The 26323-nt window shown below is 53.6% G+C and overlaps 2 protein-coding genes across 2 annotated transcripts in view; both read right to left on the reverse strand.

The window, feature by feature from the left end:
- The window catches only part of CLN6 (CLN6 transmembrane ER protein), a 157897-nt gene that overhangs the window by 48908 nt on the left and 82666 nt on the right, over positions 1-26323 (reverse strand). The gene's annotated exons all lie outside the window — the stretch shown is intronic.
- The window catches only part of ITGA11 (integrin subunit alpha 11), a 51881-nt gene that overhangs the window by 25053 nt on the left and 505 nt on the right, over positions 1-26323 (reverse strand). The window contains exons 2-6 of the mRNA XM_063346076.1: positions 18405-18516; positions 4913-5022; positions 2257-2348; positions 1896-2010; positions 313-440 (exon numbers count right to left, since the gene is read on the reverse strand). Of these exons, the coding sequence (XP_063202146.1) occupies positions 313-440; positions 1896-2010; positions 2257-2348; positions 4913-5022; positions 18405-18516 (557 nt within the window). The remainder of the gene's footprint in view (positions 1-312; positions 441-1895; positions 2011-2256; positions 2349-4912; positions 5023-18404; positions 18517-26323) is intronic.

Genomic DNA, 26323 nt, shown 5'->3' on the forward strand with positions numbered 1-26323 from the left:
GAGAGGATGGAAAGCTCTTCACAGCTGCAACAAGCTGCTTCGGACGAGGGCAATACTTCCACATTTCCACATGGTTTCATCCTCCCCATGCCCGGTCAGGGTGTGGGATGCCGCTCTCTCCATCGCTCATTTAGGGACATTAATGTGAGCGTTGTTTCCATGGGCTCAGCTTTAAAAATCCATACATTGGAAGTTTATTATGAAAAAGCGTGGTGCCAAATTACAGCCTATTGGCAGAAAAGGGACGTTGAAAACGCCCTCGTGAGTGTGGCCAGGAGACTCTGCCCGACACGGGGGGATGCAGGGGCTTACTTGTATCTGGCCGGGGCCAATATAAAATTTTTTCAAGATGTTTATCAGGAATTGCTGAACTTCAACCCAAGGATATATGCTGTTTGATCCATCCAGAACTATGATTATGTCCATGTACGTCTGGCATCCTGTGAAAAATACGCAGTATGTTATTGAAAGATCTTGGCAACGCTTGTAAAGGGGAGATTTATGGCTTCATTCCTCACAGTCAGGTACTTGCTCTTATGATTTCTTTGAAAAAAAATCTAATTTCAATCATTTAGAAAGACCTTTGGTCTTCAACAAGGTAGAGAGAAGCCACAAGCATCCTCTCTGCCGTGAGAAGACCGGATAACTTTCTAAGAATAACACTCAGCGAGACCTTTTCTGATTCAGATTTGGACCTTTATCCGGTCTAATATAGTTGCATACTTCAAAGAGCAGCCCGCTGCAGGCAGGATCCGGCCTCCGTTCCTCCCGCAGAGCGATGCCTTACCCCTGAGTCACTCCCCAGCCCTGCCTGTACTCGCCGTACTACGCCAGTCGGGCATTTCCTCCCCTTCCCGTTAAATCCTCAGCGACGAGGCAGCCAAGAACCCCAGCGAGGACCCCAGGACTCGGCTCCGCGGTACGAGCCACGAAGGATTTAGGCAGTCGACTGGTTTTCCGCACTGAAAATTGCTCAGCATCATCCCCCTAGCTTGTTCATATTTTATAACATAATTTAGAAAAGTTGCAGAAAACCGGAAGATGCTGAATTTTCCAGTGACACATATTAAAGGTTCATTATATTTAAAGGTTTCCACCTGTTATAGTCATTTATGGGTTAGTGTGCCACCACCTCGATCCCCCGCTCACCCCGGGACCCAGGGAGATGAGCCGACCTCCCGCATCTCTCTCAAAAAACCAATGACCCTTTGCAGCGAGGGCTAAAGGCATCTCCTGGCCATCAAGAGGGAAGCGACGCTGGGAATTCAGTGGTGGGCTCTGCCTTTACTGCCTCTGCCCCCCCAAAAGTCCCGTTTTCCCGTGCCCTGCTCTATGCGGTGAGAATTAATCAACACCAAAGGGGTGATGGAGCTGGGGCATCGCACCCCGTGCCCGGCTGGGGCAAGGAGCTTCTGTGAGCCCGGATGGGGCAGGAGAAGCTGCTGCAGTTTCTTACCACCTGCAGGAAAGCCAGGAAGCTGATTGAATCCCTCAAAATAAAATCACGTATCCAAATTTACAAATTTGGGCCAAAAATATTAAGCTTTCAGTCAATGAGCTCTTTGTTTCGTGCGGACGAGGTCTGAATTCTTTCCCTATTTTGCCTTCCTAGCTGTGCTGATAAAATATTCTGGATACTTTTATTTCTGGTTTTGGAAGAATAAGGTATTTTTTGTGCTCCCTGGGTGTCAGTCAAAAGGAAAATGTTTACCAGATGTCTGTGTACGTAACCCCCTTTGAATCACTTCCCTGCAACCATTTCCTCTGCTCTCTTGCCTCCGCTTAAACACTGACATCGCTTTGTTTTCTCAATGGGACTGAAGCGATTAGAGAACAGAAATTCCCTCTGACTTCAAAGGTGGGGTTAGAGCTGCAGGGCAGATTGTTTCTCGTACTCTGCAGAGCCGGAGCCACCGTCTTGGAGAACCTGAAGTTGGAGTTGACCCGGGAGCACATGCCCGTGGTGTAGTAGGAGCTCCCGCACTCGTGGGACCAGAGAGGGCTGCAGGCCTGGGGAGGGGGGGTGGAAAATCAAGCATTAGGGACGAGTTTAAAATTGCCACTTTTTAATTGCTGCTTTGCAAGGCTGTCCTCTCCTTTGGCATCTTTTTCCCCATGGAAGGTAAGGGTTCTGAGCCCCACGGTGCAGACAGCATGTATATATAAATATATATATATAAAGGCATTTGCATGCCTTTACACGCTGTGTACACGCACCCTGCAGCGACCTCCCCGGCCGAAACCCCCGTTCCTCACCAGAAAGCTGTTGTCCTTGGGGTTGGTAGCCAGGCTGAGGCCGAGGCGCATGTTGTCCTTCCTCTCGGAGACGTTGGAGAGCGTTACCCGTCCTTGGGGGAGAGGATGCGGTTAGGGACGGCCGCCAGGCGGGGATGCCCGCCACCCAGCCCATGGCCCCCTCAGCATCTCTGGAGCAAGAGGGAACCCAGCCGAACGCTGGAGGAGAGCCATTTCGGCCTGCTTACACTGCAGACTTTGTGCTTTTGGGTTTTTTTTGGAAACAGTTGTCAAGATTTTTGGGTTTTTTTTCTTACCAACCAACAACTGGTTTCGTTCTCTCAACCAACAAAGAGAAAAGTCTGCTAGGGAATGAAGCTGTGAGTCAGAGACAGCATCTCCTACGCAGCCAATATTTAGGAAGAAACCCCTCTGAGCAGGTACAGCATCTCGTCTTTTATTGCCAGGCCAGCAGGCGTTTGGTGGCTGATTTATCTTTGCGCATTTTTTGCTCTCGTTTCCCATGTCAGCCCAGGAACCAGGAACGGCCCCCAGGGCAGCCCTGGCTCTCCGCTAACGTTAATATGGTTTAGCTGTGACACAAACGCTGCCGAACCTCGTCGCTCCTCCAGCTCAGCTCCAGGAGGGCATCCAAGCTGCCTCTGCCCAGCCGTGCCAGCTGCCGGCCACCCTCTCCCCACTTCAGGGCTCTGGGCAACGCAGCTCCCCGTGACCCAGGGCTCCCCTTTTGCTGTTCTGCCCAAGAAGCAAACTGAGAAGGGGGGACATCGGGCAATTCATGGTAAAACTGGGGTGTGGGGTTTCTTTGCCTGTGGCCTTGGGAAGTTTCTTGCTGAGGTTTAAACTGAGGGCGGGCTCAGACCCCAAATGCAAACCGGGATCCACCACCCGGAGCTCGAGGGAGCTCAGCCCGATGCTGAGGAGCCTCCGGCAACCCCTCGCTTCTCCCCTTCGGACCTGCCGGCTGCAGTCCCCCCCCGACCCACGCACCCTGAGCTTCCTCCGACCCGCTGTCTGCACGCACGCCGCAGCAAAGCCAGAGAAAAAGGGGCTTTAGCCCGGGTTGTAGATCCTCCAGGATGCCGGCTGCAGATGCTGACACCCCGCTGTCCTGCTCTGGTACCCAGGGAGGCTACAGCTTGCAATCGCGGCTCAGCGCTGGGGAGCAGGATGCTCCCCGCCAGCTCCTGCATCCACTGCCCGCTTGGCATGGGGAGGGCAGAGCCCCGGTCCCACGGCAGCTCCTGCTTCTCCACGCTACGGCTGTCCCTGCTGCACGCTCGCTGTCAGCTTGGCATCGCCTGCTCCAGCTGAACCTCCTCTGGCAGGGGGCTGGACAAGATGATCTCCAGAGACCCCCTCCAACCCCCTCCATTCTGTGATTCTGTGATCCCCCCAGGGCAGCTCCGCGCCTGGTTTTACTCAAACGGCCTCAGTGGATGTGCTAACTAGACAAGTTAATTGGGGGGGGGGGGGGAATTAAAAAAAAAAAAAAAATCATGGAATCAATCTTTTCATCTGAAACTCGTTTCCAATGGAAAAAAAGATTGCTTTTTAGCAAAATTCAAATATAAACACACAAGAGATTTATTTCCTTGAAGAATCTCAAGGTTCTCAGAGCAAATAACAAAAAAAAAAAAAAAAAAAAAGAGGAAAAAAGAATGCAATGTTTTTTTTTAAAAAGAAAGATATGGAGCCAATCAATCAAATATTGTGGATGATCCAAAGTTCCTCCTCTCTTATCAGCTCTGGTAGAAACCCAGGACAGTTCAGATACATAATGATGAAAAATAAAGTGACAACGGCCGCTCTAGATGCTCCAGTGTTAAAAAATTCTAGACCTTGCCCCCAAATCCCAGCAACGCTCTTCAGGACCATGAGAAAGTCCTCGTCTCTCACGTTCCCTGCCGAGACAGGGACATGCCCCTCGCACGCCCCTCGGGCGTCCCACTTTGGGCAGCAAAAGGGACTTGTCCCGCTGTGCTTTGCAGTACCCCAGCCCAGGGAGGGCATGTCCTGGTATCGCAATACTGTGCTCTTGGCACGGTAGGTGGTGGACCAGCCCGAGAAACCCCGAGAAAGAGCCCAATCTCTCCATCTGGGGAGATGGGATTGAGAAGTCCGCCGGCCTGGAGCACCCCCAGGGTCTCTCCTCCTGCGGTGGCAGTGATGGGGCCGGGGGCTGGTGGGGCTGGGGGATAATTCCCCAAATACCACAGCTGTGGGGGCAGGCTGGGTGCTGGGAGCAAAGCTTGCCTGAGCCCAGGGAACCTTCTGTGGTGGGCACGTCGTCCAAGCATCCCCCGGAGAGGGAATACAGACACGGCCATGTGCAGTCAGGTATTTGCTAGTGGGACCATTATCTGCCGATAAGTTTATCCTGGTCATTTAATAAACCAGTTTAAGCTATATCAAAATACATAACCTTTTAATTTATTCTGATTTGCTTGGTTTACCCTAACGTTGCTTAAAGTTCCGCACCAGAAGTAACGTGAACACCTGAAATAATTCCCTATCTAAAAATCCTCCCAAAACACGCAGTCCCTATGTTTTTGGGGACGACCTGGACAATGCGACAGGGTGCATCTTTACAGACTGAAGCAGTGATAAAAAGCACGATGTTAAAACCGCCCAGTGCCCCGCGGGTGTGCGGTACCTAGGTTGAGTTTGGTGCAGTTGCTGTGGGTGTCGCTGGTCACTGGGCACTTGTAGACGTCTCCCGTCTTCTGCTGGCCGTTGGTTTCGTAGGGAGCTCCCACCACCAGCCTGTGGGAAAGAGGGGTCTGTCAGCGCCCGGAGGCTGGATGGGAAGCGTGGAAGCAAACCCACAGCCACTGCCGGAGGGGAATAAAACGATTCCCAGCCCAAGCCCCTGGTACGTGGGTCAGGAGAGGCTCTCTTGCTGTGGGGATGCCATCATTCCTCTGACCTGACTCAGTGCAAGCAGCAAAACCACTGGTTTGACTTCCCCTTCCCATGACAGCAGGCAGCAATAGGCCAGAGACGATGACTCACTGCTGCTTGGAGGTAATGGCCATCAGATGCAACGGGGGCGAATGAATGCCTGGCAGCGAGCGAGGTCTGCAAAACCATCTGGCAGCGCGGGGAGGAGCAGGGGACCCTTGCCACCACCTCGCCTCGTGGCCGGCACCAGCACCAGGATGGCACCGAAACCCTCAGCATCCATCTGAGGTCCCCACAGCTGGCCCTGGGAAGCGGGGGACAGAGGTGTCCCTTCTCACTGCTGCTTAAGGGAGGAACCTTTTCGTGCTAAGAGTGTCTTCAGGACATGGATGCGTATGAAGGGGTCCCGCCTAGCAATACCCAAAGGAATACCGAGGAGCTGGCATAGCAGCAACCGCGAATCACACTGGGATCCACCAGGGCTTTTCCCCACTAAAAGGCTGAAAAAGTGAATTTCCAGATTTTTTGCTCCAACCTGGGTTGTTCACGTACAAGCAGCCTGGAGTCATACGTTTGGATCCCCAGCTCAGCAGTGAGTGAAGGTGTTGGGCATCTATCTTCTCTTTAAAATAAGAGCAGCTGATAAAAAAAAACCCCACATACACCCACCAAGGGTGCGGGCCACCGGTTGGGATGCATCTGGGACATCGCAAGCATTTTTCTCACTTTTTCTTGTGGACTTGACCAGAATAGTACAAAACAGCAAACCAAAGGAGGAAGGGAGCAGGACCTGAGGAATTTGACCGTTCCTTCCAGGCTAGTTCAAAAATACTCCGAACCACGGGTTGTTGGCATCTTCTGCTCCCAATGCGTTAGCCCAAAATAAAATCTGCACCGTTGCTTTTCTGCTTTCAAAATCCTATCGGTGGATACAACCGTCTAAGTCCGGATCGGCAGATAAACAGGACCTCTTTTGTTCTCCACCGCCCTACCCAGCAGCTGGCAAAGCGACCGTCCCCGGCACAGATGTTCCCTGTTAGACCAGAAATGGTAATTTTTTAATTTTTTTTTTTTTAAATGCTGCTTCTACAAAGACACTGAACAGTCATTCTTTTATTCCATCGCTATAAAGTGGAATTGCTCACCAAATTAAAAACCTCCAAAATCTAAGCGGCGTTTAAGGATTCTCATGGAAATACTTCCTGTCTTACAGCTTCATTGCTAACAAGGAGATTAATTAGGGGAAAATAATAACCATCTGGAACTGGCCTCAATAGCATCCAGGAGCTCAGGGGAATCTCGTACCTTCTCCCTGACCTGTACAAGAAGTTTGCTCGTGTCCCTCAGCCTCTGCCGCGCTACCGATGCCCATTTGCTCGTGGTCGGGGATGGGGGGGAAGGCGGAAGATGTGAAATGTGGTGAAAGGGCGCAGGAGGGGGAGAGAAAAAGACCTTGCGGATGAAAAGAAATAAAGGTTGCGGCAGCTCCGGGGGCGACGTTCTCATTTTTAAATTCTTCAATTCCAATAGAAGAATTTAACACAGACAGAATTTAACATGAAATTCTCACAGCAGCTCCACTTTGATCCCCCCCCCCACACACACCTTGATTACCCCCCCAGCAGGAAAAACCCAGCTGAGACTTTCCCATTGATTAGTACTCACATATTAATACTATCACGCTAGCCATTAACAAATATTCCCCGACACCAGTGGTCCTTAGGTCGAAGCATCGCTTTCAAAGGCGAGACGATGACGAGGGCAAACCATCCGTCCCCCGACTCCCCAGCCCGACGTCAGGGCTGGAAGCTCAAAGAAAGCCCAAATATTTACAGACGCTGCCACGAAGGCAGAGGAGTTGTGAAGCTCATGAAAACAGAATTTTTTGTTTCCCCAAAGACAATGGCATTGTTTTCCCTTTTCGGTTAAATCTAAACGATTCATTAGCTGAGGCTGTCAAATTCTCATGGAAACTTGGCAGCGGGGGAAAAGCCTTTTCCAGCTGTTTGAAAGGTGCCGGTTGCAGGGACGCGGGAAGTGTTCCCTGAAGCCGGCTCTCGGAGGTGCTGCCCGACTCACAGGTTGCTTACAAACCTCTTCCTTTGCGGTTTGCAAACCTGCGCTCTAAACGTTGTTGGTTTTTTTATCTTTAAAAAAAAAAATAAAAAAAAAATAATGCCAACCCAAATCACCCAAATCCAATCGGAGCATCCTGCCGCCGCAGGGAGCCATCCTTTGCTCCGTCCCGGCTTTCCCCCTCCCCACGCACCCTTGGGGCACCCCAAATCTCCCCCCCTCGCCCTCCCTGGAGGGGTGCAATCCCCCCCTGCCCCCGGCCCCAGCCTGATGCTAAACAAGCAAAGCCCTCTGCAAAGAGGGAAGCGGCAGGCCCTCGCGTCACGGCTTGGCTAATAAATGAAGCTTTAAAAGAAAATAAGAACCAAACAAGCCCGCCCTCGCCTTCCTTTTCATGTGCTCCTTATGGGCAAAACAAAAGCAAAGCAAAGGGAAAAGCGCAGACTGCTCAGAGCGACATGTCTGAGGACATATTTTTAACTTTCATCCTGGGAAAAAAACAAAAAAAAATGGAAAAAAGAAAAAAAAAAGAAAAAAAAAAAAAAAAGGAAACCCAAGCTGTTGGTGGAAATACCCGAGGAGCCTCCGCTCTGCCTGTGCGGCGAGGGGAGTGGAAAGCCAATCTCTGCTTTGCCAGCAAAGCCGGCATCCGCAGCCGTGCTGGGTCCTGCTTCCCGGTGTGCCGCCCAGGCTGGGGACGGGACGGCTGCCTCCGTCACTGCAGCCCGGGCAAGTCTCACAGCAAACATCAAATCGATGTGTCAAGCTCCATTTGCATGGTTTTTGTGCTATTTTAAATGATATCATTACAGCACACGGTGCTTCTAGCACGACAGGGCAACATAAAGCCTGGAGCGCTGCCGTGCTCCAGTGTCTGAAACAGAGTCACAGATGCTCGGTACCGATATTGGGGTATTTTTTCTTTCCCATAGTCAAAACACTATCCGGCGAAATTCCCTGTGTCACAGAAATGAATTCCTGCCAGTTGTCTCGCTACTAAACCCAAGAAATGATGTTTGGCTGGAGCACTTCTCCCGGAAAAACCTCCATCCCTGATTTGAAGGCACCAGGCGGTGGAGGAGCCAGCATTTCCCTGAGAAATTTGTCACAGAGTTCAACACTTAAAAATCTGTGGCCGTTTGGATGTACCTGCCGGCTCCGTGCCCGTCCCCAGCATCCCCTCCCGGAGGAGCGTACCACCGCCATCAAACCTCCGACAGACCTGGCTCTGCTTCTGTTTCATTTACTTGGCCCCTTTTTAACTTCATTTATTATTCGCTATTGCATAATTTTTAAATTCTGCCTATTGCCCCTAAAGCTCTGTTGGTTTTTACCTGCGCTTTCCCCTGCCAGGGCTGCATTAACCAGCATCGTCTCCCGGACGCCGCTCAGCCCCTTGCCCCATACACACGATGATCCCACACCCCTGAGACCCCTCAGGTTTTTTTTTTTTTTGCATCCAGCAAATTCCTGACTTTTTAAGGGAATAACCCTCCCCGGCACAGCAGGCTCCCTGGGTACGTTGCGGAGAGGTTGCAAAGCTCATTTTGGGCCTTAAGATATTTTGGTTAAATGGAAAGAAATCAGGAAAGGAAGGTATGTCTAGCTGGTGATCCGGGAATGTGGGGATTAGGGAGGAATGGAGAAGCAACTATGCTTTTCACAGGATTTTTCAATCAATGGGACACTTAATCTCCTGCAAGGCAAATTCACTTGCAGTTAATTTATTCAAGATGGAACTGGATGAAGAAGCGATTAAGGAGGTTCAGGAAAGGGAAAGTTCAGCTGTGGAAAACTTTAAATGGGACTGGGGCTCCTTGGAGGGAGCGTGGCAGAGGAATGGACTTTGAAATGTTTTTCTCCGCATTGGCAACGGTGGAAAAAAATACCTAGTGGGAGTCCAAGGAGAGGCAGAAACGGCAGAGGAGTCAAAGAGATGGTGGCACAGGAGGATGTGGGACCTGAAAATGGGTCTTTGGTCTGACAGCAGCTTTCTGTGGTGATTTTTGCATCTTTAAATACGAGGCAGCTCCGCTGAGGAGCACAGGCGCTGCAGGACGGCTCCAGTGATGGTGATGACCCCATCACACTGCATGGGCAGCAGCGGGCAGACTGCTGTCCCGGCCAGTTCTGCTCCCCATGAGTGGACAAAACCCGTGTGTTGGTGACCAAAGGCCACCACGAAAACACACCTGGGACAAAGAGCTGTGGCCGGGTGACCTCCAGCACGGTCTCACTGAGGGAGCTGGAGTTGATGACAATTGCATTATTGAACCCAGATCCACCCCTTAGCACTGCCCGAAGCCTGGGGAGGTGCAGCAGAGACGTCAGAAGATGATGAAGCGATGCTTTGGGTCTCTCCACGGGGCAGCCCCGTGGGCTGGGGACAGCCAGGGCGGGAGCTTGGGGTGCCTGGGAGAGGAGCACAGGCTGGCGGCGAGGAGAGGCATCGGGTCTGGGAGCACCAACAGGCCACCCCGATGTGCGAGGGGGTAGCGGCGTGTTAAATGAGATCAACTGGGGACATTCGGAAAGCAGTGTTGAAGAAGCACGGCGCACCGAGGCAGGAGCAAAATATTTACAGGGGGAATTTACAGTATATACAGCAGGGAAGTATTTACATCGTTTGCATCAGGTTTCCATTGCCCTTGGCGAGGGATCATCCCATGGGTGCTGCCACCCAGGAGAGGATACTCCTCCCGGCTGTGGCGGTTTCACCCACATCCTTCTCTCCTGCATGGAACACCATCTCGCCCCGATCCGTTCCTGACCACCTGCAGCCCCAGCGCTGCTGCTGGGCCCACGTCCTCCACACAGCTCTGGAGGGGCTTCTCCAGCACCCGGCTCGGGGCCGGCTTGTTACCAACCAGCCATTCGGGCTCGTTATTTAGCAGCGATTGCGGGGGGGTGCTACACCCTTTGCAAGACTGTTTTGCCCACTGAATACCTGATAAATCATCCCTCAGGATGATAAATCATTCCTGGTGGAGGCATTAGACCCTCTCGCTGACTCCCGAGTCTCCCCATGTCACCCTAATTAACAGACAACCGGCTAACGACAGAGCAGTCGCAGTGCTCCATCCCCACGTTTGGTGTGTTTTAGGGGATTTCTCACGAGACAGAGTGCATCCTTGTTTTGAGCTTTGGGTCCCACTGACGCCACAGTGCCCAGCACAGGTGACCAGGTCCAGGCTCAGACCCGCTCCTGGGCATGAGCTTCATCCCCATCCCTGTCCCCTCCTGCTCCGGGAGTGCCTGCGGGATGCTGTCCGTCTCCCACCGACGTGCACAAGCACCTTCGGCTGTTGTGTTTTTTGTTTGGTTTTTTTTTTTAAAGGCTGATGAATGTTCTCTCTGCTTTATGACAAACCCTCTCATTGCAAAACGAAACATAAACACAACCGTAATTTACCCAGCTGTTCCGCGCGTCGGGTCCAGCCGGGAATGGATGCTCCTAATTACACAGCCCGTTCCCACAGTGCGTCTGCAAACCCCTCCCGAGGGCCGGGCAGGACCCCGCGGGTCATCTCCCCCCCACGCCGAGCAGCCACGTCACGGGAACAGCCCCGAGGGGACCCAGGACTCGGAGACGGAGGCAAGCCGGGTCCGAGCGCCGCGTGCCGCTGCAGCCATCGCACAGCCACCCCCGTAGGCAAAATTACCGGCACTCTTCCTTAAAATAGCAGCTGAGGGGCGTGTTGCAAAACATGTCTGAGGAACTTGCAGAATATTGTGGTCAACAGTAATGATACTTTCTTATTTTTCCTGGTGTAATTTTTTCCCTTTTACTTAGGGATATTGTAATAAAGAGGTGTTTACAGCCCAGGCCCGTCAGCGACTCTTGGCCCGGCCGGGGGTTTCCACTGCCGCGTTTGGAGCTGCCGGCCGATGCTCTCTGCCGGCTGCACGTGTCCAGCAGGACTCGTGCGATCTCTGGCTTTCTTCTGGAGGTTTCCAAAGCAAACGTTGATCTGTGACTCTGGTTCTCACCAGGTGCCTCTTGCTTTCCCCAGACACCCATCATCACCAGCCAACAGCATCTGGGGGAGGTTCCCTACCCACGCATGTCTGCATTGGAGGCACCATTGAGCCACCAGCTCCAATATCACAGCTGCCTTTCGGTGCTCTGAGACCAGGGCACCAAGCCCCTAACCCTAAATAATGAAGATGTGATTGCAAAGGCCTTTGAGTGAGCAACTTGGGATGGGAAGGAGCAAGACCCCCTTCCTCCGTAGAGATCTTCATAAATGAGGCTATAGGTGTTTTGCAGCACACACGTAGTGTGGTGGCACAGGCAGGACTTGGTGTCCGTCCACCTCCAGCCTGCCCCGGGCTCACTGTGGGAGGGGTGCTGGGGTCTTAGTGCTGCACCCAAATGCTAACGCTATCATGCAATGAGGATGCTTTAAAAAACAAAACAAACAAAAAAAAACCCACAACACAAACACCGAAGAGACAATTTTCCTCTATACGACAAGGGCCTGGCTGCGAAAGCTCGTGCTTGATGGGCCTCTTCTGTATCTTCCTAAAATTCCTCAGAGAGGAATCAGCTCAGAGAGGGAAGCCTGCCCGTGCATCACGGCAAGCAAAGGTAGGTAAGGGAATGCTGCTCCTGCCACAGCAGTTTGGAAAGCCCTGGGTAAACCTGCAGGGTTGGGGCAGAGGAAGTTTTCAGGCTGTCAAGGCGGGGAAGGCAAGACGGAGATGCAGGGATGCTCAGGAGGCCAGAAGCTGCGGGGCATCCGCTGGCCGGTTTGTCGTGCAGCCCAAATCCCCATTCCTGCACGTGCCTCCTGTTGGTTCCCTCGTGGAAAAAAAAATACCAAGCGCAGGTTTGCCTTTTTTTTCCCCCCCCGCTGGGCAGGGCAGCAGATGTTTTCCTTCCTCTTTTTGTTTGGTAGCAGGCTGAAAGAGCGTGTCAGTGGAACACAGCCCAGGTCTGTCTGCGAGGGGACGTCCTCCCACGAGCCCCTCTCTTCTGCGAGCCCTACAGCGAGTAACACGAGACCACATCTCCTTTTCCGATTAGACCAACTGCTTTTTACAAAAAAAAAAATAAATAAAGAAATGAAAGGGCCTAACCTTGCAGCTGATGCAAACTGACCCTGCCGTCTGTGATAACCACAGTGCTTCATGGCAGAGAAGATCTGGCCCAGGGCTATCAGCTGTCCCGTGTCCTCCAAGGCGCCTGGGGAAGGTGCCAGGCAGGGATAGACCAAACTGCGGAGCAGCCCCAAGGAGCCCAGCGATGCTAACAACAGAGCCTATGGGATTTTCTGGGGGAAAAAAGCCATAATGTGCCAAAAAAGGAACAACTCCTGAACACGGGAGATAGGGTGGGCCGCTACAGCATCCCGCACCCTGCGGCCAGCCCATGCCTGCAGCCCCGGCGCGGTGGGAGGGAGAGCTGGGAGCAGACATTATCCCCGCGCCGGAGGAATGCTTTGCAGTTATGTACCCTTTCACCAAAATAATTCCAAGAGCTCGGGTACCGGCCAAACCACAGGAGAATTGCAGCCAAGAAAGCCTCTCGCAGTAGTAGGGAAATAGCAAACCCTTTAACTGTTTTTCCAGATCAGCACAATTATAGCTTTAAATCCACCGAGCAGATTTTTCTCTCTTCTCCCTCCTCCTTTTCCTTTTGGCCGCGCTCAGACTGGAAACGTCATGTCTGTGCCTGGAGCAGCCACGGGGATGGGGGCTCAGGGCTGCCCCCCTCCAGGCACCCTTGGGAGGGGGGGACCTTGCAAGGACGAGCCCTTGGAGGACGGTGGGGAACTGTGCGCAGGGGAGCCCAAAGGGGCCAAACCCTGCACCGAGGCTTCACAGCATCCCCTTGGTGCAAAGCAGGGCAGGGACAGTGTGAGACATGAGTTCAAGAGGGAGAGAGCATCCAGCACCCCAAATACTAGACCCACAGCCCTTGAAGCCCATCTGGCCGCGGACCCACTCCCCAGCCCTGCCACCTTGCCAGCAGCATCAGCTAAGCCCTGGCCTCAGCCAGCTTGGGAATGCTATATTTATTATTTTTATGGCTTCTGAAGGCTAATGGATGTTTATTCCCAGCGCTTTCCTTCCACAGCCAGTTCTACTCAAGCTTCATTTTTTGCATAGCTGGAAGCTTTCAATCCGCAGACAGAAGCCGGCATGGGGCAGCAATCCTGGCATTCGCTGCATGGAGCATCACGGCTGCTGCCATCTGCTCCATGGGGGCACAACCCACCCCCCGGGCCCCTTTCCTTCTCCCGCTTCTGTACTGGGGTGTCTGGTGGCAATGGAAAGTGAAGGGCGGTGGTTGGTGTGTCCTCCCATGTACACGTGGGAGGAGGGAATGGGTCCTCCTGCCCTTCCCTAGGGAATGGCACAGCTCCTGCTCATGGGATGATGGGCGGCAATCAGGAAAAGCAATTGGGAGAGGTGAGATGAAAGATGGCGGAAACTTTTTTCCCCATTTTTTACCCGATTTTGGATCCCTAAAGATATTTTGTTCCCAAGCTCAAGGTAATTCCAGTTTGTGTTCACCACAAACTTCCATGTGCAGTATGAGGAGAGCGTACACGGGGATGGGAGCTTCCATGTCTGAGGGACATAACTCCCACGTGCATTTGTGAAAACTCTTTCCACATTTGAACACAAGTATTCTGCCCAAATAAATCCATCCACAGCAACAAATGTGCCTGAACTCACACAATTCATACCTTAAATACCGCCAGAACGGCATGAACCGAAGTATGACCTTGAGGCAGAGGAACAGCTCCAAGCCAAGCCACCCCTTCAGGCCACCACCACAATCACCTCTGCACGTACAGTAGCTCCCTCTCCTTCTACCGAAGCTCCTGCTGTGCCACTTTATCCCGAGCACTGTATCCCCTGTTTCACCTGAGATGCCCAGTCCTGGGGACTGGGGATGCTCCGACCCCGTAACGCCGGGCACCGCTTGCCCTGCCCGCACCAGGAAGGCTGCCCGGCTGCTGAGGTATAAAACTACGTCGCACTTTAAGGGTGAGTTTCGGGAACCTGCTGTCATTTTTTCCATTCGCAGACTTGGAGAAGGCACTTGGGTTGCACCTGCAGCTTGATGAAAAAAGTGGGGGAAAGTGTTGAGAGGGAGTTCTGAAAGCCATTCCCTGCTCAGGAAGACGGTGAGCAGAGAAGAGCCACCCCACAAATAGATGAGCTTTTCGAGCAGTATATACCCAAGCGTTGTTCCCGCCCCCCCCCGGAGTTTAATAATCTGAATTCTTTCCTCCCAGATTTTCCACTATCAAGGTTGCAGTTACAGCCCCCATGTGCAAGTGATCTGTCTCCCTCCCTGAAAGGTTTGAAAAAGAGAAATAGTCACAACTAAAAATATACCTAGAGAATGTTATATATGTTTGTTTACGCTCAAATACGCCTCTACACACACATATATATATATAAAAGCTGCTTTGAAACCCTTCTAAAACCATCCACATGAGCCAAAAGCAGCATTAGAAGACTCAGACTGAAGGATAGGTGCCAAAGTCCTCAGATTCCACATTCAGTATTTGGCAGCCGGGTCTCCGCACGTTGTTATAACCATCGCTCCTGTACGAGCCCCGTTTCTGAGATAACCATTTAGTTTCTCTGAACTCTCCTGCATTTCAGTGGATTTTTTGTTGAACTCCTCTGGGATCGTATTGAAGGATACTCATCTGGCTTCTGCCTTACCAGCAACTGGTTTCATCTTAGCATCTCCATTTCTTCTGCCTCCTGCCAGCTCCTGGGGTTGGCCGAGGCTCGGCACAGTTATTATCCTGCTCTCTCCGTACGTCCTTGGGTTATGCTATAGATGTTTTGTTTGTTCAGTCATTTATCCTTTAACCAGAGTGAGTCATGGTGGCTTCATTTTTAACTGTGTACGCATATTTAATAGACATTTTATACTACATAATTGCATATTCAAATACACGCTGTACTTATGTATATATGTACACTCATTCTGTGCAGATAACATCCATTTTTTTCATGCAGAGGAACCGACAGAGGAGAAAACTACAGCTGTGTCCTGCCTAATGTTGGCAGGAGAGATGTGAGAAGGGCCAGAATGAGCCAGAGCTGGTCTTTGGCCCAATGTCCTGCTGGGAAAGGAGGCAAAATTCTCCCTTCCCTGGTCCCCAGGGAAGCCAGCCCTTGACCACCCCATCAGTGATGGTGGCAGCTCAAAGATATGAGAAAAAAGCCTGAGAGGCTCCAAATAGCATTGAAATTGCAGTTCCTCTGCCAGGGTGCAGCCAGGATCATGCTTAAAACAGCGTCTATAGCTACATAGCAAAACAGCATCTACTGGGCTGAAAAATGTATTTAAAAAAAAAAAGTGTTTTCCACCAATGTCTGCAGGGCCTCTCCCTCTGAGAGCTTACTTTGGGCAGAAATGTCTGCAGATCAGCAAAACCAGCCCAGGCAGGCACTGAACACCCAACGGTTTAGCTACTCCTGCCCTCCCTGCCTGGCAGGGCATCCAAATCCCGAGGGGCAGGGGGGGAATCGCACATGTGTATCAATGCCTTGGCCAGGACCTCTGCAGGATGGGCCGGGCTCGGCCACATCCATGTCCCGCATCTCCTGCCCAGGGATAGGTGAGGAGGGTCCTTCCCTGGAGCAAGGCTCAGCCGTGGCTCCAGGGGGGCTTCCTGTCGCCTGCACCTACCGATGCCATTTTGTCATTTAAGGAGCATGGTGGAGCATTCGTACCTGGTTACAGTAGTGTCTCCAAGGGGAGATTTTTGGCATGTTTAGGATGAAATGAGATAAGGAAAAGGGATACTATCCAGAAGCAGAGGCAGGGAGGAATGTGATGGCAGAGACACTCAGTTCCTGCTCTTTATCCCCTTCGGAGAATCACTATCTCCGAACAGCCTTTCCTGAGCTTAGCCCTGACCTGGTAGGCACCTCTGCGGAGCCACAGCCTCTTACGGGGGCCAGCGCACATATCACCAAATTTTTGGGGTTTTGGATCCATTCCTGGTATAAAATATTTCACAGCAGAGGTCTGGGCAAATGAAAAGCTCACTTGTTTTGAAGCATCAGGTCAACCACCCTGCAGAGCATGGTCCCCATCCCACCATCTCACAGACCTGCCCGTGAGCAGGTAAAGGATGGAGACGCTGGGCCAGGCTCATATTCCCTTAGAAGTTAAGCACATGGTGCTGCCCAGCATCACCTGGAGGGATACGAGGATGGAAGACTTCATGCCAAGCAAAGCAACTTCATCTGTTAACATCAGCCATCCCCACCCAGGTCTTGAGCAGGGGACGTTGCAGGAATTTGCTGGAACTACTCAACAGCCGTGTTTATGCTGTGCTCCAGTAGCTTTGGCCAGAAGCAACTGTGCTGTCAGGCTGCCCAAAATTCTTTACCCCCCAAAAAAAGCATTTCTTTGGGTAAATATCCACACGTTCTCAAGCAAAGAAAGGGTGGCGGGCTGTGTCCCATGCCAGAGGTTTCTGGCTTGTTAACTGTAAGCTGGCTGGTTGGGAAACAATCCCATAGCACAGGTTCATGGACAACGAGGATGAAAAGGATCCCAAGAGACCACCCGGTCCCTGACATGGCGAGTTAGCTCTGGGAGAAAGCTCCACTGCTGCTGCATGCAAACCTGCTCATGGACCACGGGGATGTGAGGATGCTCTGGTACCAGGCACGGTCACGCTGCTGGGGAGACTCAGCCCAACCGCGAGCAGCCCAGCACTTGGTCTTGAGCTGAAGCAGTGGAAAAGCTCATTACCACCATGCAGGTGTGAGTCTCTGAACTTCAGCAGGGATACTGGCTGCTAAAATATCTGCTCAGGACCCATCTCTGTGATGGGGCAGAGGCGGCTTCACGGGCTGCACCCCAGGCAACCCCCCTCCCTTCCCAGCCTGTCTCAGAGCACACACTTCCAGCGGAAACCTGAACCTTATCCCACCACTCAAAGTTTTACTAATATTAACTTGGGTCTCTGCTGGACAGCAGAAGGAAATGGTGACCCAGTGAGTGGAACCATCCCCGGGATGCCGCTGGGAGCACCAGAGCCCCGATACAGCACAGGGACCACAGCATCTGCATCACCCCACTAACTGGGGGCACAGTACTCTTTGGGAAAAGCAGGCAACCCTGTGGGAAACCAGGGCCTGGAGCCAGCGGAGAGGTTCACCACAGCGTGCCTGGGCGGCTGGCCCCGACCCTCGACTAAACAGAAGGGAAGCGGGGAGGTTTCAGGCCATGCTGATGGCAGCTGGGGAGACCAAGGGTAAAGCCAAACCACGCTGTTCCTCCTTGCAGTGAAACATCAGCTTGGCTTGAGGGCACAGGACGGGGTCTGACCCCACACCACCCTCCAGCACCAGCAAAGATCATGCAAAGGCAGCACAGGCCCAAATTTTGAATTTCAAAGGTATCCATCTGCATTATTTATACCTGTGCTTGCTGCCTTAAGCCTGGCCATCATCCACCCGTGGGGCAGATCCTTCAGCTCTGCAGTAATCAAGGTTTAGGGAATTCAGTGGGCTTTTGAGCTTCCCAGCATCCAGATGTGCTCCTAGGGAGCACCAAGGGTCTCTGCCAACATCTGTGTGGGATCCCCAGCAGGGATCAGCCCTGGCAAGGAGCAAAACCTGCTGCGAAACCCAAAACCCGAACAAAGCCCATCCGAGTCTCATCTTGCACTCGTGACAGACGCAGGCAGGTCTGAGCGCTTCTGCAGACCACAGCTCTTTGGTGGAAACTTTATAAAATAGGATGGCCTCAGTCCAAAACTCAGATGGGTTTCCAGCAAGCGTCGGAGGCTGAGGGGCCCCAGGGAACCGTGAACCTGCCTGGAGCAAAGCCCCTTGCACGGCACCTGCCACCGCGAGGCAGCCGGGCAGGACCCAGAGCACAGCACTGTCAACACGCACACGCTTGTCAAATACAAAATACACGCTTATCCCTCATGTCAAACTCCTTGTTTTGAAGGGAAGAGGGTTTCTACTCTCTACTTTGCCCAGGATGGCTTTGCACCAGAGTTTCATCTTGGCATCACCAAGAACAAACTTGGTTTCCCTTCAAGCTGGAGCACTGCCCACCCCAAACTTGCGGTTGTATGGAGCAGGAGAAGACATTCAGGATTTTGGGTAGGCTGTGTTAGATCCCTTCCTTTTCAGAGTCTGGTACGGAGGTCACTTACCATTTCTTCCCCCCGATGTCATGCTGCTGCACTGTGTAGCCAAAATACGCTTCCTTAGAGCCAGCTATGATTTTGGGCCTCTTGGTGTCAATGTTGAAGGTGTCACTGAACCCTGGGAAGAGAAAAGAAGGATCCCATCAGCCAAGGTGCTGGATGGTAGGAGAAAAGACCTTTTTTTTTTTACTGTGAGGGTGGTCAAACACTGAACAGGCCACCCCAACAGGCTATGCAGTCTCCACCCATGGAAATATTCAAACCCCAACTAGACACAGTCCAGGACAACCCGCTCCAGGTGACCCTGCTTGAGCAGGGCTCAGACTAGATGATCTCCAGAGGTGCCTCCAACCTCAACCGTTCTGGGAATGCTGCTCCCCCAAAACACACAGCCTGCCCAGGAGGGCCCTAGGCAAGACAGGGGTGGTTTTACCCCATCCCAGCAGCTCTGTGGCACAGCATCCCCATAGCCAGCCATGATGGACAGGAGGCTGTGAGACCCAAAGCCCGCCAGCCCCACCTCACCTGCAGCCACCCAGCACTCCTCTCTCCAGCACCGAGCCCACAAGGAGCAGCTAGCCCCAGGGCTGCAGCTTTAAGCAGGTTCAATCAGGGTTGAGAGGCCACAGCTGCACAAGCCCTGGAGGGCAGCCCACTTCCCCAGCACACCTGCGAAGGGCCTTCACCCTGGTAGGCACCAACATGCTCCTTGGAGCTGCTGACCTGGTGCCCACCGCTGCTACCAAAGCAAAAGTGTGTTTATGGGTCAGAAAGGAAAAAGTATTTTTCCTCTCGGCCACTGTAAGGGTGAATCTGCTGAAGGCTGGGCTACCAGAACGGGCATGGGGAGGGAAGACCACTGTCCTCCCCTCTGACATCTCCTCAAGCCCCCTGGGATGGGTGACGCTGCTCTGCAACACTTTGCTCCTCCAGCTGTGGAGCAGCAGCTGCTTGTGGTGGAGATAGCCACCACCATGTCACCACGCACACCAGCAGGGACCACGGGCTGCGGGTACATAGGAAATGTGTGGCCATACCAGATGTGCCCGGTCAGGAGCCAGTCACCCACCCCAGCTGTCCTCACGGGCCACCCCCTGAGGGTTTTACAGTACCAAAGAACCAAAGTTGGGGTTCACTTTTCCCCTGCAAGCAAAAGCCGGTGTCACCGGGGGGTTTGCAAGGGAGAAGTGGCTCTGGAGAGGGATGTCCCAAAGGGTGGATTCTCAGACCCGGATGGGGTGACTTTTGGGCTTAGTCCTCTCCCCGGGGTTGCTCTGGAGGGTGTCCCTTGCCGCAGGACAGCAGGAGCAGGATCCTTGTCCACAACATCCCAGCTCCGGGGAGCCTGGTGCTTGCAGTCCACGGGGGTCAACCTTCAAGAGCAGGTTGATCGCCGGGGAACAAATCCCGGGGGATGGGTCTGGCAGCTCCCCGCTCTGCCAGGAGCTGGACCCAGCAGCAGGGTGTGCAGACAGGGGCGTCAAGTCAGTCTCCCCAGGACTGGTCTGTCTCAGGGCTGCTGGAGAAACCCCTTCGCCTATCCATGGCTGTGGGAGCTGCCTTGAATTGTGCCCACATCCCCCCCGGGTGCATTCGATGGAGAAATTGGCTGGGGGCAAAGACCACCCCCAGGCAGGGGGGAAGAGCGCTACCTGTGCCGAGGGGCTCCGGCACTGCGTTACCTCTATTAGTGGTGGCCAAAAAAAGCTGCAGCCACCCATGTCCCACGTCCCGTGGTCCATGTCCCATAGCCAGCAGGTATCAGCCCCCAACACCTAGTGCATACCTTTATTCAGAGGCACGTACGCTTTGCCTCGGACCAGCACCACTTTCAAACCCTCCATGGGTGCAACAGCTTGTTTTTAATTTACGCTATTATTTTCCCCATGGATTTGCTTAAGCACAGAGGGGCACGGCCCGGGTCCCAGCAAGGAGCAACTGCACGGGAGACTGTACTGTAGGGAAGGATATGCAATAGCCGGGATATCCCAGCTCTTTGTTCATCTTCGGGCAGAAAGTGGCTGCGGTTGCAAATAAAAGATCCTGGCGTTCCTAGTAAGGATCGCTTTAAAAGCAGCAGAAGGGTCACGTTTGGTATTTATAGGAGTATAAAGGCATTGTCAACAGGAGGTGCTGGGAATGCCGCTTCCCAGGCAGAAAAACTCAGGGTGGAAAGTGTTTTTATAGGTAGGAATGTTAGGGATAAACCTGATTTTTTTCAGTCAAAGGAGCAAATCTGCAATGTTGGCTCCGTAAGCAAAGAACTGGAGAGTCTCGCCAAGGAGAGCTGAGGTAAGGAGCTTTAAGATCCTACAAAAAGAAATTCTAGAAAGCAGGGGGGGGAAAAAAGGAGATGGGGAGGATGAGAGCCAGCACATTTTGTGGTAGATTGACCTTATTTAACATTACAAAACAAATTAAAACCTCCTCTGAGTTAACTATTACCCAGTGGAGAAACGGAGGCCAGGACCGGCCACTGAGAGGAGCGATGGGCACGGGGAGGAGGGGAGGTTGTGGGGGGCTGGGAGCACCCTGGGGTGTCACGTCACTGCCACCAGTGAGTCGGGGTGACACCCCGCACCTCGCTGGAAGAGGCGGGGGGGTCTTTTGGAGAGGGGGTTTTTGAAGTATTTCAAGGAAGGTTCAATTGCAGGTAATGCAGAGGCATCCTCATCACTTGAGCGCAGAGCAAGCGTCAGAGAAGATGTGACGGGTTTTCCTCTGATTTTTTTTGCATTCAGCAGAGTTTTCTCTGATTTTGCACTGCGGAACCTCAAGCAGGGGTTTTTGGGGAGCGGGAACGCTGGGACAAGTTGGGGACCCCCATCCCATGGCTCCTTGCTTTAAGACCCCGTTGTGCAGCTGTAGCTTCCTGCAAAAGGCAGCCAGGCCGGTCGCGAAAAGCAACATAACCCCCCAAATAAATAGCACGAATTCTTCATTAAGTGCAAAGTCTCTGAACTGGGAGAAGTGCTGCGAGCTGCTCGTGCCGCTCACCGGTGCCGGAGCATCCCACTTGTGGCAGGTAGCGGCAACCGGGGGAGGCGATGGGGCTGGAAAAACAAAATGATCTGGAAAAAAAAGTTTCCAGGCAATGGATGGCAGAGGGGAGGAATTTCAGAAAGCCAACAGATGTGGGTGCATTCGAGGCAGAAAGAAAAAACATAAAAAAAATTGGAGAATATTTAAACTGGCATAAACTAATGGGAGCTTTTTGAGAGGTTGTCAGGAGATTTAGCAATCCGAAGAACTGAGTCTCATTTTCTTGTCAGGAGTGACATCACTGTCATAAATAAGTGGCCGAAAGCCACATGTTTTGCTTGCGATGCAGCCAAGGCAGGAAGCCTCAAATACCTCCTTTCCGAACTGGAGCTTCTGTCGAGTCCAAAATTTTGATTCTTGTCAGATCAAATATTGAAAAGAAAAAAAACACCCAAAGCACATTTGGGGAACAATACTGGGAATAAAACCCACCTTTTCTGCCCAAAAGAATAAAAATAAGTCCTCCCTGTAAGGGAAACCTTCGGGAGGGGGATGCTCCCGGGGCCTCAGCACCGTGTTCCTGCCCATACCTCTGTCCGTGCCTCCTGCCTGCATCTTCCGGATGGGCAGCAGGATTCACTGCCGGCAAAGGGACCCCGGGAAGGTGCCGTAACGCAGCCCGTCGGTGCTTGCCGTGATGCCCCAAGGCTGCTTCTTGCTGCCATGAGAGGTTTGGGGCTTTAACTCCCTGCCTTTGCTCCAGACCCTTACAATTTCAGGAGATGCAAGCCGGGCAGTGGAGCTGCCGGAAGAATTTCCTTTTTTTTCCATTTTTTTTTTTTGACTGTGAGGAAAATACAGTCAATGTTTCTGACTGCATCACGCAAACCCAGGCTGTTTCGCTGGCTCCCGGCACTCCCACAGCTCGGGACAGTGTTTTTAGAAAGAGGCCGAGCTGCCACGCTGCAGGACACGGGTGGGAGAAGCATCTCAAAGGCTGTGGCTGAATCGGGCCCATGGGAACCTATATCCGGATCCGCACTGGCTCTTCTACACAATTCCCAAGGGCAAAGGCAGTTTGCCTGCTGCTGGGCTGCTGCGGGTCCCCAGGGGCAGCACAGGAGGAGATATGGGATTTGGGGGCACTGCAGGTGACCTGAGGAAAAGGGTACGGATGGGACATGAGAAGAGCATGCGCCGCGATGGGCTCCTGCTCTCTTGCAGGGACGAGCGAGCTGCTCGCTGGAGGAGCCCCGGAGCGCGTGGCCAGGGGAAAGCTCACATCTGCCAAAAACCTGGAGCGTCCCGGGGTCAAGCAGCTTGGTCTGGCATTTTGAAACTCGCCTTGCTGTTCTCACTCCCTCTTCCTCTCTCGTCACAGGAGCCCATGCAGGAGAGGTGACCTGTGCGACGGGGCAGCGGGTCCATGGACCATCGTCACTGCAACCCCTGCATCCTCAGCATCCCTGGGGATGCCACTGGCCACCCAGCGCTGGGTTCTGGGCTTCAGTGCCATCGGATGCTCCTCTGCAAGCCATCTGCCATGCACATTACTTTTTCTTTTCCTAGGATTGAAATATTTACCTTACCTAGAAAACTTTTAAGCTTGATATAGGGCATTTGGGCAAAAGCTAGCAGGCCCCGAGAAGGAGCAGGGTGGGCTACGTGTCCTTGCGCTTCCTTCTAGCTTTAACTCCCACCAAGCGCTCTTTGCCAAATGAGATGTTGAAAGCACCAAATTCCTCTTCAGGTCGCTATCTCAAAGCCAGCGTTTGTCATCAGCTATTAGGAAACAACCCGGGGTTTGGTGGCTGCTGCTGCAGTGGATGGGGAGCCAGGGAATACTGAGGATGAACAGAGGATCAGTCATCGCCGGCTCGTGTCTTGTAACATTCCTGGTTACCCACAAAATCTCTGACAAACAGCCCCGGGGCGTTAGCTACACAAGTACCTTGTGCTTCCATAATTCCAGCATTCTGGCCCCCCAAAAGCCGGGGAGGAGCCGTTTGATGGCCACATTTTGCAGCCCCAAGGAATGTGTTGGTTCTTCTTTTGCAGTTCATTCGTTAGCCATAACGCAAACGGCATCAAGAATAAATAGTGGCAGGTCTCTGATTGCCCCTTTCCCATGGAGATGCCAGGAAAGTGATCAGCTTGGGGGGGGTATGGGGATTGTTGGCTTCTCAGGGCCCCATGAACCTCAGGGGGGGTTGTTGAATAGATCTGCCCTGACCAAGCCTTGGCCTGTGGATGGACAACTGGTAGGTGGGGAGGTGGGGTCCCTCAGCCCCACTGCTGGGGCTGTGCAGCCACCCAAAATTAAGTACCCACCATCGGATTGGATTGGAGGGTCCCTTGGGAACCCACCTGGACAATCTCAAAGATGCCCCATGGAGCAAGTTTTACCATTTGGTGCCCCTTTAGAGAGGGAAGGAGCTGACTGCCTTCTCTGGAAAACCAATCCAGTGAAGGAAAAGAGATGCATGGTCTGACACAAGGGAAAATATTGCATCTCAGCACATCCTCCCCGGATCCTTCTGGAAGTCGCAGATTCCCTGCCAGCACACAGTGTCAACGAGCACCCTACAATCCGTGGCTACTGAAAGCATTTATTTCAACAAGCCGTGGGCCAGCAGCCCTTGCCTGTGCTCTCCCCTTTTTGGCCCAGACCTGCTTGCACCAAAGCCTTGGGGAAGAGGAGCTGGCCTGATCCGAAGTTTAGGGACACCTTGGGTTGTCCCCAGGATGGGCTGTGCCCAGAGGCATGGTGCTGGCGTCCCTGGCCCTGCAAGGTGACAGCTGGAAGGGGACTTGCTGCCAGGCATGGGCATTGCCTGCCTCCTCCATGGCTCTATTGCTGGTGGCAAGTAATAGCCAAGGAAGCGCCAGAGGTGCCACGGTGCCTCCGGGGACTCCCAACCCGTGGGACGATGCAAGAGCGGGGACAGAGGCCGAGTGCAGGAGGTTGCCCCGGGGCCGCTGGAGAAAGCCAGGAGGGGGATTTCCCTCAGGCAAAGCACCTGAGGGCACGTACCAGGACAGCCAGCGCTGCCCACACGGCGAAGGGACGGTTCCCAAGGATGCACATCCCAACCCGGCATCCTCAGCTCAGCCCAGGGCCCTGCGCGTCCCACACATGGCACAAACTTGCTTTTGGTCCGGATGGCGAACCGCCAGCATCAGTCCTCAGCAAAATGTATCGACCAGTAGCCACAATGCACCCCAGTCCCGAGACAACCATGGAGCGCTGGGAGCATTAACCCTTCCCGCTGGCACACGGCTCATGTTTGCTGCAGCAGCGCTGCCATCGCTGGCCCCTTCCAGGCGCAGACAGAAACCCCCGTGGGCAGGAACCCTCATGGGCAGAAACCCCCGTGGGCGGAAACCCCTGTGGGCAGGGACATCATCCGTGGGCAGAGACACTCGTGGGCAGGGACACCCATGGGCAGAAACCCCCGTGGGCAGGGACACCCATGGAAAGAAACACCCATGGGCAGGGACACCCATGGTCAGGGAAAACCGGTAGGCAGGGACACCCATGGGCAGGGACACCCATGGAAAGAAACCCCCATGTGCAGGGACACTCATGGGGAGGGACACCCGTGGGCAGAAACCCTGGTGGGCAGGGACACCAAGGCACAGAAACGCCCGTGGGCAGGGACACCCATGGGCAGGGACACCCATGGGCAGGGACACTGAGGCACAGAGACACCCGTGGGCAGGGACACCCATGGAAAGAAACCCCCATGTGCAGGGACACTCATGGGGAGGGACACCCGTGGGCAGAAACCCTGGTGGGCAGGGACACCAAGGCACAGAAACCCCCGTGGGCAGGGACACCCATGGGCAGGGACACCAAGGCACAGAAACCCCCGTGGGCAGGGACACCCATGGGCAGGGACACCAAGGCACAGAAACCCCCGTGGGCAGGGACACCCATGGGCAGGGACACCCATGGAAAGAAACCCCCATGGGCAGGGACACCCAGGGACAGAAACCCCCGTGGGCAGGGACACTGAGGCACAGAAACCCCCGTGGGCAGGGGCACCCGTGGGCAGGGACACCCGGGTGGAGGATTTCTGTTCAGCCCGAGGCGGAGTTGCCGATTTGCCACATCCCCCAGCTACGCTCTGCAATACCCGACATAGCTCCACGAGGGCAGATGGCCCCCCGGGCTCGGTCGCCCACGTAGGCAGGGCCGGGGCCGCGGCCGCCGTCCCGGTGCCGGCGCGATGGGCCACGGCAGCTCCACGCAGGCAGCCCCGCGCCCCGCCGCCATGCAGGGAGCGGACACATGTTCCCTATTAAGCAAAGAAAGGCAGCTCCGCTGCGGCTGGCTTTAAAGGATCGAGCAACAGTGCAATTAGAAAGGGGAAAAAAACAAAACATAAAAGAAGTTAAAAAAAAAAAACAACCAAAAACAAACAAAACCCCCCCAACAAACTGAAACCCCAGCGTGCTTTTCTATCGCAATGCTTAGAAACGTTTGCAGTGGGAGAAGCGCTGCCGGCTGGCGGGGAGGCGTGAGCCGGTGGCAGCGCTTCTGGTAGCAAGGAAAAGCCCTTTTTTCCCCCATTTACAGCACGGAGCGGTCCCAGCCTGGCTGCTCCGAGCCTGGGCTGCGTGCGGGAGGATGCCAGATGTAACTGCCGCAAAAACGACCGCTGCCGGGGAGTCTCCTCCTGCGAGAAGCGAGCCCAAGCGCGCCGGCCAGGGGCCAGCAAGAGGCATAACCCCCCCCCTGCCGCGCCAGTCCCCGGCTGGGCTCGTCCCGCAGGCACTGAGCCGTACGGGGGAAGCTGCAGGCTCGCCTCCTGAAACCAAACGCTTCCCTAAAACCTCTTCTAACTTATTTAACCCCAAGCAATTTTGTTTTGCGCAGCCCCCTGCGGTGCAACGGGACAAACCACCTGTGGGTCACAAAAGTTAACTCTAGGTAAAAG

Source organism: Chroicocephalus ridibundus, chromosome 9 (genome assembly GCF_963924245.1).
Source record: "Chroicocephalus ridibundus chromosome 9, bChrRid1.1, whole genome shotgun sequence".
Lineage (NCBI taxonomy): Eukaryota > Metazoa > Chordata > Aves > Charadriiformes > Laridae > Chroicocephalus > Chroicocephalus ridibundus.